The sequence below is a fragment of the Mixophyes fleayi genome, chromosome 7 (assembly GCF_038048845.1).
Source record: "Mixophyes fleayi isolate aMixFle1 chromosome 7, aMixFle1.hap1, whole genome shotgun sequence".
NCBI lineage: Eukaryota > Metazoa > Chordata > Amphibia > Anura > Limnodynastidae > Mixophyes > Mixophyes fleayi.
Genome location: NC_134408.1, coordinates 108,789,899 through 108,803,872, shown reverse-complemented (window position 1 = coordinate 108,803,872; position 13,974 = coordinate 108,789,899). Strand labels below are relative to the sequence as shown.

At 39.4% G+C, this 13,974-nt stretch overlaps 1 protein-coding gene across 3 annotated transcripts in view; it reads left to right on the top strand.

The window, feature by feature from the left end:
* ERBB4 (erb-b2 receptor tyrosine kinase 4) overlaps nt 1-13,974 on the top strand; it is a 634,946-nt gene that overhangs the window by 432,806 nt on the left and 188,166 nt on the right. For all 3 annotated transcript variants that reach the window (XM_075180320.1, XM_075180321.1, XM_075180319.1), the window contains exons 5-6: nt 7,105-7,170; nt 12,955-13,073. In XM_075180320.1, coding sequence (XP_075036421.1) covers nt 7,105-7,170; nt 12,955-13,073 — 185 coding nt within the window. The remainder of the gene's footprint in view (nt 1-7,104; nt 7,171-12,954; nt 13,074-13,974) is intronic.

The window sequence follows — 13,974 nt, the reverse complement described above, 5'->3', positions numbered from 1 at the left end:
GCAAAGTAACAGCAATAACGCTTACACGTCTATCACAGCTGGGGTGCCCATTAAATCAGGGCTGAATTGTCGGTCAGTCTGGACCCAATTCTACTTAATTATGTCCTTTAAAGGTAATGTACTTTTTTTGTATATTTGAGAGCGTTTTTAACAGCGGATTTCACTGTGCTGCCTCATGCCTTCGCAGAGACATCTTGAGAAAATTAAATTTGGTGTTCTTGTGAACGGCAGCAGTGGTGAAACGTAAGAGACAGGGAAGGAATCATAACAAAGGGAGAGGAATAAAAATCAGGATTTGTTCCGCTGTCAGAGCTTGCATTGAAGGCAGCAGAGCTGAGTCAGTGGGATGAGCTATTATTGCCAGTTGGAACATTGAGGAGAGGGAAGAGTACTGTGACTCCAATCAGGAGAGAGGAGCCAAATTACTGGTGTCAGCACACTCCACTTTACAAATTACCTTTATACTTCAGCCTCAAGCCCGTACAGGATGTTAGTGTGAAATTTCTCAGACTTGCTTTTGTGAAAGAATACTATATACAGAAATAGTTTAATGAGGGTGTATCAATTCCACAAACTTTTCATTAGGATTTGTATTAATGTGTACTAAGAATTAACAGTTTCTAACAGTGGATAAGTATATCACACATGCTATATGTTCTAAAAAAGGGCCTGATTCATTAAGGATCTTAACTTAAGAAACTTCTTATTTAAGTCTCCTGGACAAAACCATGTTACAATGCAAGGGGTGCAAATTAGTATTCTGTTTTGAACATAAGTTAAATACCGACTGTTCATGTAGCACACAAATATCAACTTTAAATTTCAGTGTACAAATAAGCTATCAAGTATTTGTGTGCTGCATGAAAAAACAGTCAGTATTTAACTTATGTGCAAAACAGAATACTAATTTGCACCCCTTGCATTGTAACATGGTTTTATCCAGGAGACTTAAATAAGAAGTATCTTAAGTTAAGATCCTTAATGAATCAGGCCCAAAATACTTATCTTTTCAGTCATGAACTACTTACAATCTGTCTCATCAGACTGCATGCATGTGAAGAAAGGGAACAATTCAGTATGTTTTCTAGTAGGTTAAAAAGAAATATGACCTACACTACATAAAATATACACTAGTCTCCATTAGACCAAACAGTATGTGATGGTTTAAGACAGCAGCATGTCGAGTTTAGTTTTGTGCTTATCCTCTTATATAGCCACCTAAAGCATACATTGCTTAACATCAACATCCTGCTTTTGTGTATTACTACCTGGTCAATGGTGATGTACCCACTTTAACGTCATATGAAAATGTGCATGAGGAAAGAGTAACATTGCCACTTTAACTTCCTGTCTCTGCGTACGCTTTAGAAATATCCCTGTCATTAATTTCAATTTCTTTTTTTTCTCTTAAAATACTTCTAGCCCAAGCATCATTTATGAAAAGAAATTTTTCAGCGCTTATCCTTTAAACTGCATATCTGTGTGTGTCTAGCAAAATGAAAAAATGAGGTATTAGTTCAAAAAGATTTAAGCCTGCATCCAAACGTCAAGGGTATCTCATTATATGCAGGTACTACACTGACCTATATGCTTTAAACACTATTAAAATGCAGTTAAAATCAGATGCACTCACCTCCCAGATAAAGGGGTTTACATCTAGCAAAGACTGGCTTGTGAGCCACACCCAAATGTGCCTTAAATAGTCTTGATGGACAGCTGCTATGACAAAAAGGCAATATTTTGAAACAAAACCAGAGAAAAATAAGCCCGCGCTCGGTATATCCCACATTATATATGGTACCAGCTGCTTGGCATCATTTATGTTGTATTTATTGTGTGAGTGAGGGGACATTGGGACTGTTTTATTATATGTTTATGTTTGAGCATTTTTATTTCATGGGTATTTATGGAACAAAAGCTGTCCATTTAGTATAAGATTACGCCTCATTACCAACACCTCTTGAACACCAGCAAAATTAACGTCCTTTCGTGGCAAGAAAGTGGCTCCCATGGAAAACCCATATCCAAGTACTTTCTCCACATCTTGAATCTCATTTACCGTATATACTCGTGTATAAGCCGACTTTTTCAGCACATTTTTTATGCTGTAAAAGCCCCCCTCGGCTTACACACGATACAACTTACCTTCTCTGGTCCCTCAGCTCTTAACTTCTGCAGTGGAACGCATGTGCGTTCCACTGACAGGAAGTTCGGCGTTTGGAACGCAAACTTGCGGAGGTAAGTAAAATCTCTCTCCCTCTCTCTCGTATGCAATGCTACCAATGTTACAAATAGAAAACCATCATCTGCAAATAACCACATTTTCAGAAGAATGCCTACTATTACAGGCACACTAGATTTATAAATTACTAGGGAACAATATATACCCCATGTAACCAGTGCCTAATTTGTTACTATTCATAAACGTTATGACTGGATCTGGCAAAGGGTTTGAAGTTGTGCAAATAATAGTTATTTAGTATAGTGATTCTATTTGCATGCAAGGAAATCAGTTGGCCAATCCCAAAGCAGGCCAGGTTGGTCATACATAGGAACACAAGATTCTAGAACATTAAGAACACTCCTATAATTATGAATGTGGGTATATTGGTATGTGCACTTAGCAGGAACAGGAATTATATAAACATTTATTTATACAGCTCCAGCATATTCTGTAGCACAGATATTGCCGTATTGACACACAAACTCATGTGCATCCTATAAATATGGACGCATTTACACCAGTGGGACAGTGGGCTGATGTGGGTATTTAATGATTTTTGGTACATTTGGAGACATTTTGGGAGCCTGAGTTGGACTGTACTTTCAGGGAATATGTGCTTATCAATGCGCACAGTTATGGTACTAGCTGTATATCTATTTATCTAATGCATAGAAGCCACCCCCCCCCATTATTTTTATTTTTGAAATTTACCAGTAGCTGCTGCATTTCCCACCATAGGCTTATACTCGAGTCAATAAGTTTTTCCAGTTTTTTGTGGTAAAATTAGGTGCCTCGGCTTATATTCGGGTCGGCTTATACTCGAGTATATACGGTAATCTTAATTTTATCTTCTCCCACAAAATCAAATATCATATTTGCATTTGGGAACAATTGAGGTGCTTGAGTGCAGGGGCTTGCTTGGCTAAGGAGCAGAGGACATCTGCTTTGCATCTTGGAGGAGAACAGCATTTTGAGGCGCGCTCCAAGCAATATAATACAAAGATACACACAATTACCACATTTATTAAAAACAGTTCTTATGTATTTTATTGAATGAGGTTACAAGAAAATGGTGAAGGTTTGAGTGGGTCTCTGGAGATTGTCTCACCTCTCTACACACAGAGGTGCGGTTTGCGGAGGCGTCTCCTGAGTGAAGAGTAGTCATGTACCTTGATATACAGTAATAATGACTAGTTTTAATTATTTTGCCCCTTGACTGTAAATTAATATGAACTAGTCATATGAAAGGAAGTATTCATGTGATGCAAACTTTTATTTCTGTATTTTTACACTAGTTTCAGTCAAACAGGAATACATTATTCTATGATATAGGAGAAAAAACATATCTTGCTTGATTTTCCACATCAGTGTTGAATGGCTGAGTGCACTGATAGGGAAGTATTGTGTAAGGCCTCATGAGGTAATACAGTCAGGAAAGCTGAAGTGAGTTCCACGGATTGATAATTAACCTTCTAACAGTGCGAGAGATCAGGAGATAAGCGCAGAAGAGGGAAAAAGATAGAGAATAATTCCTTTATTTTTTCTCAGCACAAAAGAGAAGGAAATGAATCCGTAGAATTATAATGGGGAATGTAATACAAGGAGAGGTATAGCATCCCCCGCAGGCCTAGATGCAGCCGCTCGTGGTGTACAATGCTATCTCTCAGTCCGGTAATGTTCAGCTGCCATTCCATCACTAAAAGTATATTTTTGTTCTACCGGTCTGTATTTGCTTTTTAAACTTTAGCTCTATTGTTTTATTCTCATAAAATGGTTTCTTTTTTTCTGAAGAATTTCAGCACTACAAGAAATGTACGGCTTTGAACATTTTAACCAACAGTATGTTAATACATTGTAGACCCTCTTAAGGAAGAAGTCATATTGTTTTGCTACAGTACTTACTGTTCTTATCGCATATATTGAATAGAATCTACAGCGTGCAAAAAAAGCCTTTTCACAGACGTAGAGAAGACAAAGTGGAGACAATGGTGTATACTGCAGGAAGACAGCAGTACAGACTGAAGGTTTTATTACAGTACAGCAGATTCTCTCTGTATTGATCTATATAACAACATACCTCTGGTGACTTTGGGGCTTACCAAGCAGTGGCGCACGCAGGGGGGGTTTCTGAGTCTCTAGAAACCCCCCCCCCCTGGGCTAACTAAGTGGCCACTGTCCTATACAGCAGCTGCGGCGCTGTCAAAGAAGCGTCCGCGGCGGTGCTGTAGTGTATACAACACCGCCGCGGATGCTTCTTAGACAGCGCCGCGGCTGCTGTATAGGACAGATCTGACTAAACGGAGCTGCTGCGCATGCGCGGGCGCATGCGCAGCAGCTCTCTCTGGGGTTGTCTTTTATTTTTATTTTTCTTTGGGTGGGGGGGAACCACTGTGTGTATGTGAATAATGATGATAATAATAATAAATATAATAATCATGCATAAGTGTTGATTGATAATAATGAGGCTACTATGACAGCACGCCTATTACTGACTATTTTGCTAGTATATTAAATGATCCTTTTATTCCTTTGTCTATGTTCCATTGTGATTCTGGGCCACTCCACTCAGCTTCCAATGTGGGATTTTGTACACTCTCTCTGGAACACACCTTAGCAATTCTTTTTCCAAAATAGTGCATCTGCCCTTCTGAAGAGATATGACAGAACCTGATGTTTTTCTAGGCAGTCATTTTTAATCCCCTTTGTTATAAATCAATTTAGACTCATTAAGTTTGTGCACCGGCCTCCAGTAGCTTCCTAATAATAATTATCGTTATTACTGATTAAAGTTGTATTATTTGTGCCAGATGGAGCCTCCCCCACACCTCTCCCCCTCCCCCCGTCTTCTCTACCCTTTTAGACAGAAATGATTTTGCATTATGCTGCCATAATGAGTTTATGATGGAAATAAACAGATGGCCCAGTGACAAGGAAGTGTACATGGTAAGATCACTTCAACACCACACAAGAATGGTACCTGTCGCGGGCTGAATCTCTCATCTTACAGATTAGAAGGGCTTTGAATATTTCCAGCAAGACAAATGTTACTTTTTTTATTCCATTGAAGATATACGCAGGGGATATAGAGTGACAATGCAAAGTAATTGTTGCAGTATATATTAGTCTCTCGAAAATTTTCTGAATCTCCCATTGCAGAACTTCACTTAATCTCAATGCTGCCAAACCCTGCAATCTCTTTTTACTGACAATGGAATTGACATTTACTAACATAATTTCAGTAGAACACGAAAGTGATAATTTCTGGATTATTTCTGTTAAATTGCAAAATGAAAGTGTGTTTTACAGTTTCTTGGTGTCGGAGTCAAGTTAACAACCATTATTCTCAATGGGATACCCCATTTATATGCTCACAAAAAAACAATGTAATTAAAGGTTTGAAATATAATATAATATATATAATATATACAATCATAGCTTACTCTCTCTCTGAATGTTTGGGAGACTCCGGAATCCTGAGAGAACAGGCAGCTTTCTGTAAGGACGCTTACCTGCTTGAAAGATGCATGTTGCATTGCCCCGAGGCCTGCATCTTGGTTGCTACCACTTGACTCCTGAATTAATTGGATAAATAACATCCAATCATACATAGTTGTGCCCAAATCTTAGTGACTTTGACAGAGGAGTAATTGTTGGGGTACATTTGCCAAGAGCTATAGTGATGAAGAACTAGTTAGGGTAATGTTGATGTACATGTCTGAAGGAACAACATTTTAGACTCGGTGGTAATCGAGTTATCGGTGCTGTAAACACCGACACTCTTTAATCCTACAGAATTATTCCTATAGTGAACAGAGCAACAAAGAAAAAATAACTACTTACCAGTAAAAAGGCACACTGTCAATCTGAAGAGAGGCTATTGCGACTGTTGCAATTGACGTCAATTTACATGTGCGACTTGCAAATTTCTGAATTTAAAGCGCCAACGCACGGACCCAAGTAAGTATTCACTTTACTTTAGGGGTTAGGGTTAGGAGTTAGGTTTATCGATTAGCGTTAGGGTTTAGGAATAAAATTCATATTAACCTACTCTGTGGGTTGCCGCTTTTTAAAAAAAATAACGCATATAACTGACGTCATTTGCAGCAGTCGCAATGTTCTCTCTTCGGATTGACAGTGTGTCTTTTTACTGGTAAGTAGTTATTTTTTCTTTGTCGCTCTGTTCACTATAGGAATAATTCTGTAAGATTAAAGAGTGTCTGTGTTTACAGCACTGACTCGTTCTTCACCCTTTAGACTACAGAAGGGAAACTGTAGGCAGCAAGTGTTTCTGGAGAGGTCCCTCAGAGATTTCCATCAGTAGAACATCAATTAGAAGAATATCTCATAAGAAAATATTGTCACCTCCAGTAGAGTTTGAAACAGTGGGATCATGTACGCACATTAGCTGTTCTGGTGTTTTACTAAGACACTTTGGGCCAAATTTACATGACTTTAATAATAAAACCAATATGAAGTTGATAGATGCCACCAGCCAAGCGTTTTGAATATTATGCTTCTGTAAGAGGTTTATATCCACTTTGAGTTTATATTCACAAACATGAATTACAGGAAAGGAAACTTGAATGGTTTGCAGTTTATGACCTTTATGGAGGTGGGGTGTGATCAGTTAGTCATTATACTATGGAGGGGGAGGATGTCAAGTGCTCGGGAGCAGCTGGTAGGGTGATCTGTCTTTCATGAAAAATCCAGGAGGACCAAATATGAGTGAAAAGTTTTTATTTGTAATGATGATAGTGATTATGTTCCATGTAAGCAATATGTCAGATATACTCTTTAAGTAAAGAATAACTGAGGGATAAGTGTAATTTCTGGCAACAGTATCTCTTAGATACCTATATTGTCTATTTTGTTGTTCTCAGGTGGGAAATGTCCAAAAGCTTGTCCTGAACACTGCTGGGGACCAATGGAGAACCAATGCCAAAGACGTAAGTAGCAACTTTATGTCTTGCAACACACTGTTTATTCACACAGTGCCAGTGCCTCTCTTTATTGACTTCTATTTATTATGAGTAGTCCTTCGACTGATGCCCAATGATACCTGGTACCAAACTGTGCAGAGTGACAGGTGATGGAGCAGACACAGCTATGAGATTTTTTTATTGTATTATTGGAAATATGTATCACACTGGCAAACATTTATTGGAGAGATATAATGTTTTGCAGTATGGATTATGTGATAAAACAGTGCTCTTTCTTCTTTTTATCACTGTACTGTATTACATTGTTGCATTGCTCAGTCTGCTTTGATGTGTATAGTCTTGTATGTCATCACTGGTTGTTCAAACAATACTGTAATGTACACCATTATGGCTTAATAAACAGATTTAAAAAATAAAACAAATACACAGAAGTATTCAGGACTCTGACCTAAAAGCACACCTGTCTTCTGAATTCCTTCCTTTGTGTCCTCCTTAATGTCTGCAATTAACTATAGTATCTGTGCTCTGCTACCCATGCCATCTTTGTAACTTATGTTATGTGACACTTATATTTCCTTTGTTGTACTACTGCAGAATTTTGTGGTGCCTTATAAATAAATAATAAGGTAACAACTTAAATTGGCTTACAAACATTTGTATTTTGCTTGGATAGAATGTTGTAGGTGCCATGTATAAATGTTCACACGATACTATTTTGTGAACTACAACATGTTTTGATTCATTGCAATATTGCCCATTATCATTATTAAGGAGGACAGGTTTATGGAGTTCAAAGAACAGACTTTTATGGCCCTTTAGCTATATATAATTATTTTGTTCTCCCTTTATATATGTACGTATTGCTTTCCACTTAGTGAAAAAAAAAACTCAATCAGATCAAATGTACACACTGTGCTGCACAGAATTCCCACTGCAATAAAGCTATCAGTATATAGCACAGATTGGGTCCTTGGAGGTTATTGGATATGCTTTTCTAATTTGTTGAATTGTGCAAATGGGTAGGTTATAGTTTGTGGCATATAAATGCAATCATTACTATTACCACTGGCATGAATGATAGGCATGGTTCTGCACCTTAGAGCTTATATTCTAAAAAAGTAGACAAATGTGAGATATAGGGACTGGTTGGGGTAGATGTAAAAAATTGGTCCTATATGGGTGGTGCAGTCATGAAATGAACTTCAACTATTATCTATTACAACCCTTGGACTTACCATGATAGTACCTGAGGATCCACTGTCAGACTTTTATCATGAAGCCTCCAAACCATTTCAGCATGATAAAAAAAATTCCGGGGCATTTGAACAAAGGGGTCTCTATGGTGTAATTTGGCTATCATTTTAGACAAATACAATACTGTATACACTACTATAAGGTGCAGACAGCTCTCCCTTCACGCACAAAGCAGTGTGAATCAGGACATACTTCCCAACGACACTGACTAAGCAGGTCAGTTACCCAATTCAGGACTGCCCCACCAGATTCAGGACAGTCTACACACTGCCCTGTACTCTCTTACCTGCTCTTACAGCTTTCACTACCTGTGAAAGCTGGTCTCTTAAGCTCAGTTGTTGCTTGTCTAGATCCTGGACTGTTGGAGCCCTATTTGGAAAAATGACAGGCACATACAATTTGGAAAGCCCCAACTAGCCCTGGTGTTAGATCAATAGCACCCATGCTTAAAAATTAGGATTCCCTCTTTGCGACCAGCACAAACTAATAAATTAAATAATATAAAACTAAGAGTATTCACATTTAATAAATAGACCTATTTACCTTTAACCAAACATGATGGTAAATTAATAGTATTCACATTTAATAATAGAATTATTTCCCTCCAACCAGCCCCAACATTAAATTAACAGTATTTCCATTTAATAAATTAACCTATTTCCCTTCTTCCCAAACAGCCCCAGCAATAAATTGATAGCATTTACATTTAAAAAATACACATATTTCCCACAACCATCACAAACATTAAATAATTCATATTCACATTTAATAAATAATCCCACATTCAGTTAATAGCACACAAACTACCCAAGGATTCAATTAAAGGTAGCTCAACTTAGGCAGCACAGTGACTAAATGGTTAGCACTTCTGCCTCACAGCGCTGGGTCATGAATTCCCGACCATGGGCTTATCTGTGTGGAGTTTGTATGTTCTCCCCGTGTTTGCGTGGGTTTTCTCCAGGTGCTCCGGTTTCCTCCCACACTCCAAAAACATACTAGTAGGTTAATTGGCTGCTATCAAATTGACCCTAGTCTCTCTCTCTCTCTCTCTGTGTATGTTAGGGAATTTAGACTGTAAGCCCGAATGGGGCAGGGACTGATGTGAATGAATTACTGCGCTGCGGAATCAGTGGCTCTATATAAATAAATGGTGATGATGGTGATGATGAACTTAACTTGGCAGGTTCCACTATTAAATTTAATACTCCACCATCACCCCACAAATAAAATAATAGCACCTACCATTTAAGAATTAGCCCTCACCCGCACTCCACCATTAAATGAATAGGCCACCTTCTCCATTCTTTCACACTTACCTTCTTCCTGCCATGATGTGTTGGAGAGGCAGAATCTTCTGTCTGCCTCTCTTAAGGCTTGCATGCATAGGACAGCCAGGGGTGGGCTGACAACTTTAGCCTGGGGGGCAGACTTGGCTCAGCAGCCTATTAGGAATATTTTAAAGGGAAAAAATGCAGGTGGCCCAGTAGCCCAGCCCAAGGTAACCCACTATGGGACCGGGCCCCCCTTACCCAGCCTGCTTCTGAGTGCCAGTCATGTGGTGCGTGTCCCATGTGTCAGAGGGAGCAGATCATATGATCTGTGGATGCACAAAAGTGGCTGGTCCTGGAGGGGGGACCAGCTGCCAAGAACCATCAGTGCCATACAGTACCTGGTTTGGGGGCCCCTTGAGAGAGAGGAGGAAGGGAACATGCCCCAGGTCAGCCCTCTTAATGCTGCTCTGCCTTCAATAAACACAGTCACAGAATTGTCTATACTATACCCACCTATGCCAATCTCTTTTCTCCTTCAAGCTGTCTATTTCCTTTCCTGACTCTTTTTTATAACCCTGTTTTTACTAGCCCTATTCTTTTCTTTCCTAGCTAACTTTTGTACATGTTCTTCCCTCAGAGCTCTCTTTCCCAACACCCAAGCTCACTCTCTTTTTAATATTATCCTCACAGCACTTTCTTTTCCCTACTCAGTGCTCTTTTTTTTTTGTTTACCCCCAGATCATTTTAATCCCTGCAATGTTCTAATGCCTATTTAACAAAGGTTTACAGCTGGAGAAAGCCACCTTCAGCTTTTAAGCACTATCTCCTATGGGGAAGGCAGTCTGAATCTATTCATCAAGCTTTTCACTGCTAGCACTCAGAACGCTATATCAGGATGGCCTTACTTACCTTTTCCAATGGAGTGCAGTCCTCTGGGGAGGATCCTCTTTGCTGGCTACATGGTCCTCCCCTCCTTATACCAGAGATGACTTTACTGCATGATGAAACATCAGCGCGTTTGCAGTAAGTCAACTCTGTCAGTTCTATGGAGCTTGTCCCTTTCACAATGAAACAAGAATTTGGTTGCTAAGAGGGATTTTCACAGTATACAGAGTATACTTAAATAGCGGCAGTACTACTTGCTGTATCGCTGCGATCAGTGGTAATACAGAACCTTACGTACCGCTGCACACTACCTGCCGATGTTAAATAGACCCCTCTGTTTTATATAATGCTTTGAACTCTCCTTTTTTACCCCTTACATTGCCAGCACCCATCCCTGGCTGTCTCCCACTCCTCCGCAACAACGTATACTCTGGTGACTGCTGTCCAATTAATTAGTAGCATGCATTTCCGAACCTTCAGCACCTCTTAGCTCTTTGACTCCACACATAGTTACTACTTCTACCATTGCACTACTGTGTCTGCACACAGCATGTCATTCAATCAGAGAACAAATAGCGTCTCCTCTGTTTGTCTGGTGCTGTGATCTACCCCTATAGACGGTCCTGTGACATGCTGCTGACTGCAGTAGGGCACACCTACACATAGACAGCCACTGTAATGGGAGATAAACAACAAAACAAAACAAATGTGTAGCTCTGTTCCTGACTGGTGGATCATGTGAATCGAACGCAAGGGGGTTCTGGGCAACAGAAACTCTCCACCTTCAAAAGTGCCTATTGTGGCTATCTTGAGTGTTTAAGTAAATAATACCTGAAAATAGGGTTTTACTGTCATGTACTCATGCAGAATACTGAACAAGCAGCACCTGTTACCTCTCTTGTGTGCATCACTTAGAAAATGCAAGCTGTATAGTTAATATATAATTAGGTAAGGGAAAAACTAACAAGACTTTGGTGCAAGAAGCATTAAAATAGCTGAAACAGCATCCCAAATCAATCAGGATGGTCCAGGCATCTTTAATTAAAATCTGTGTATTGTGTTAATAACTTTGCATGTTCATAAGTCTCCAATATTGATTTCATTTGTCCACTAGCCTTGTGCTTGCAGGATCAGTGTAGTGCATGGATATCGTGTAAAATTAACAGAAACATCTCATTGAAAATGGGGCTGATTCCCTTAGGCTCATCAATGCAGAACTGGGAATTTCATTGCAGTGTGATCGCCGGCATTTCTGAGCGCGCAGTGGGACATCTCAGTCTAATTACTATTCTGGACGAGTTGTACAGTCTACAGTATATTTGCCATTTCTGTTTGCGTTACATTAACATTAGGAAGCTGGATTACCCGCATGTGAAGTGGATGGGCAATGCTATATACAAGTGGTTATTCTGCTTCTTGAGACAAAATGGCAAAGTACAATGAAGTTGGTAATCAGACACAAATTAAATATCAGACTGTCTGGTGCTGGTAGCTCGGAATAACCTTTGACATACAAGTTATTTTGTTTGTGAAAAAGAAAGTCACTGACTCTGTTAGACGTGATAATACCTTGACACATTGGTATAAACATGTTGTGTTTTGTTTTTTATTTTCCAGACTCATTTGTCTTCTTAAACAGTAAAATGTCATAGTCACCCCTTCTGGTCACCAACCAACGTAAAGCATTAGCATTATTATGCACTAGAGCAGGCCTGGACACCTGTGGCTCTCCAGGTGTTTTGCCAAACTACAAGCCCCAGCATGCTTTGCCAGCCAATATGGGGCATACTGGGACTTGTAGCTTTACAACACAGGTTGTCCAGGCATGCACTTGGTGATGTCGCGAATGTCATGATATATGAACTACATAAGTGCAGGGAAAATACAAATTTGATCCAACTGAGTCCTGTTCATCACATCAAAATGTGCTTTTAATGACTGTTTCTAGCATTTTGATGCACTAAGCATGTATTGAATAAGTGCCTGTCTCTACTGCCCTTCCATTGCATATAGAGAGATGCCCTCTTTATAAAAAGAAGTTCATACATCTAGCTAGATAGTATTTAAATACAGTAAATCCTTATTTTACAGAAAGAAAACAATTCTCACAAAATACAAGACAATAACTCAACCTGTGATAGGAAGATACAAATCATGTTATTGCCCTTAGCATATTAATGCTTCACACAGGATATAACCACCACGCACCACAGCCTTAGAAGGAGGTGGTTACTCTCTGCCTAACCATATTATTTATTTCTATAAGACAGAAGGACCCATAAATTAGAACTGTATAAAATGGACGTAATGTCATGTAGTCACTTGTGTTTAAAAACTCTGCAGCTGTCTGGTCCTCACATGTCTCTCTCTCTTTTCTCAGTGACGAAGATTGTGTGCGCTGAGCAGTGCGATGGTCGCTGCTATGGACCATACGTTAGTAATTGCTGTCACCGGGAATGTGCTGGAGGCTGCATGGGACCGAAAGACACTGACTGCTTTGTACGTTGTCTGTCATTTTTATTTCCACCCACCACAACCTGTTCTTAACCGGGATTTAATATTCTGCCGCCTACCGATTCTCCTTTCTCAGTCATCTCTCCCTCCAGATGTATCTGTTCGTTTAGCTCTTTAATATATTTCTCCCATTCCACTTTGTGTTACCCATCAGGCTGCATTAGCATTGGCAGATTTTATACATTTCACAAATAAGAATTTGAATGCGGTTTATGTGCCACTGCATAAGATTTCTGGCTTCCTAAAGAACACTTTGCAGATTTAAAAATTACCATTATGCGCTACCTCCAAATCCCCGCCAACTTCTTCATAGAAGTTTTTTAGCAACCTTCAGAAATAGGTTCTTCGTGTTTAAAGAGATGATTCAATAATATAAAGCAATACATGTCTTCTGAAGTTACACAACAGTGTTTTTTCTGGTGTTAAATGAGTAATGGAAAGTTATGGTTGCAAGTCATCATCATCATCATTTATTTATTTATATAGCGCCACTGATTCCGCAGCGCTGTACAGAGAACTCATTCACATCAGTCCCTGCCCCATTGGAGCTCACAGTCTAAATTCCCTAACACACACACATACACACACAGACAGACAGAGAGAGACTAGGGTCAATTTTGATAGCAGCCAATTAACCTACTAGTATGTTTTTTGGAGTGAATTACATATGCTGCTAACAACAGCATGTTTCAAAACCACAGTATGGTGTCACCTTTCTTTAGTGCTTAGTTCAGCCCCCATTTGTGGTTGAATAACTCCCATGATGCTCAGCCTCACAAGATTGTACTCCAATAGCATCTGAAGGGGAAATATTGCCTGGGTCACATTTAATACAGCACTAACAACTTTTACACAGTGCAGTACACATGATAATCTTGGCACATGT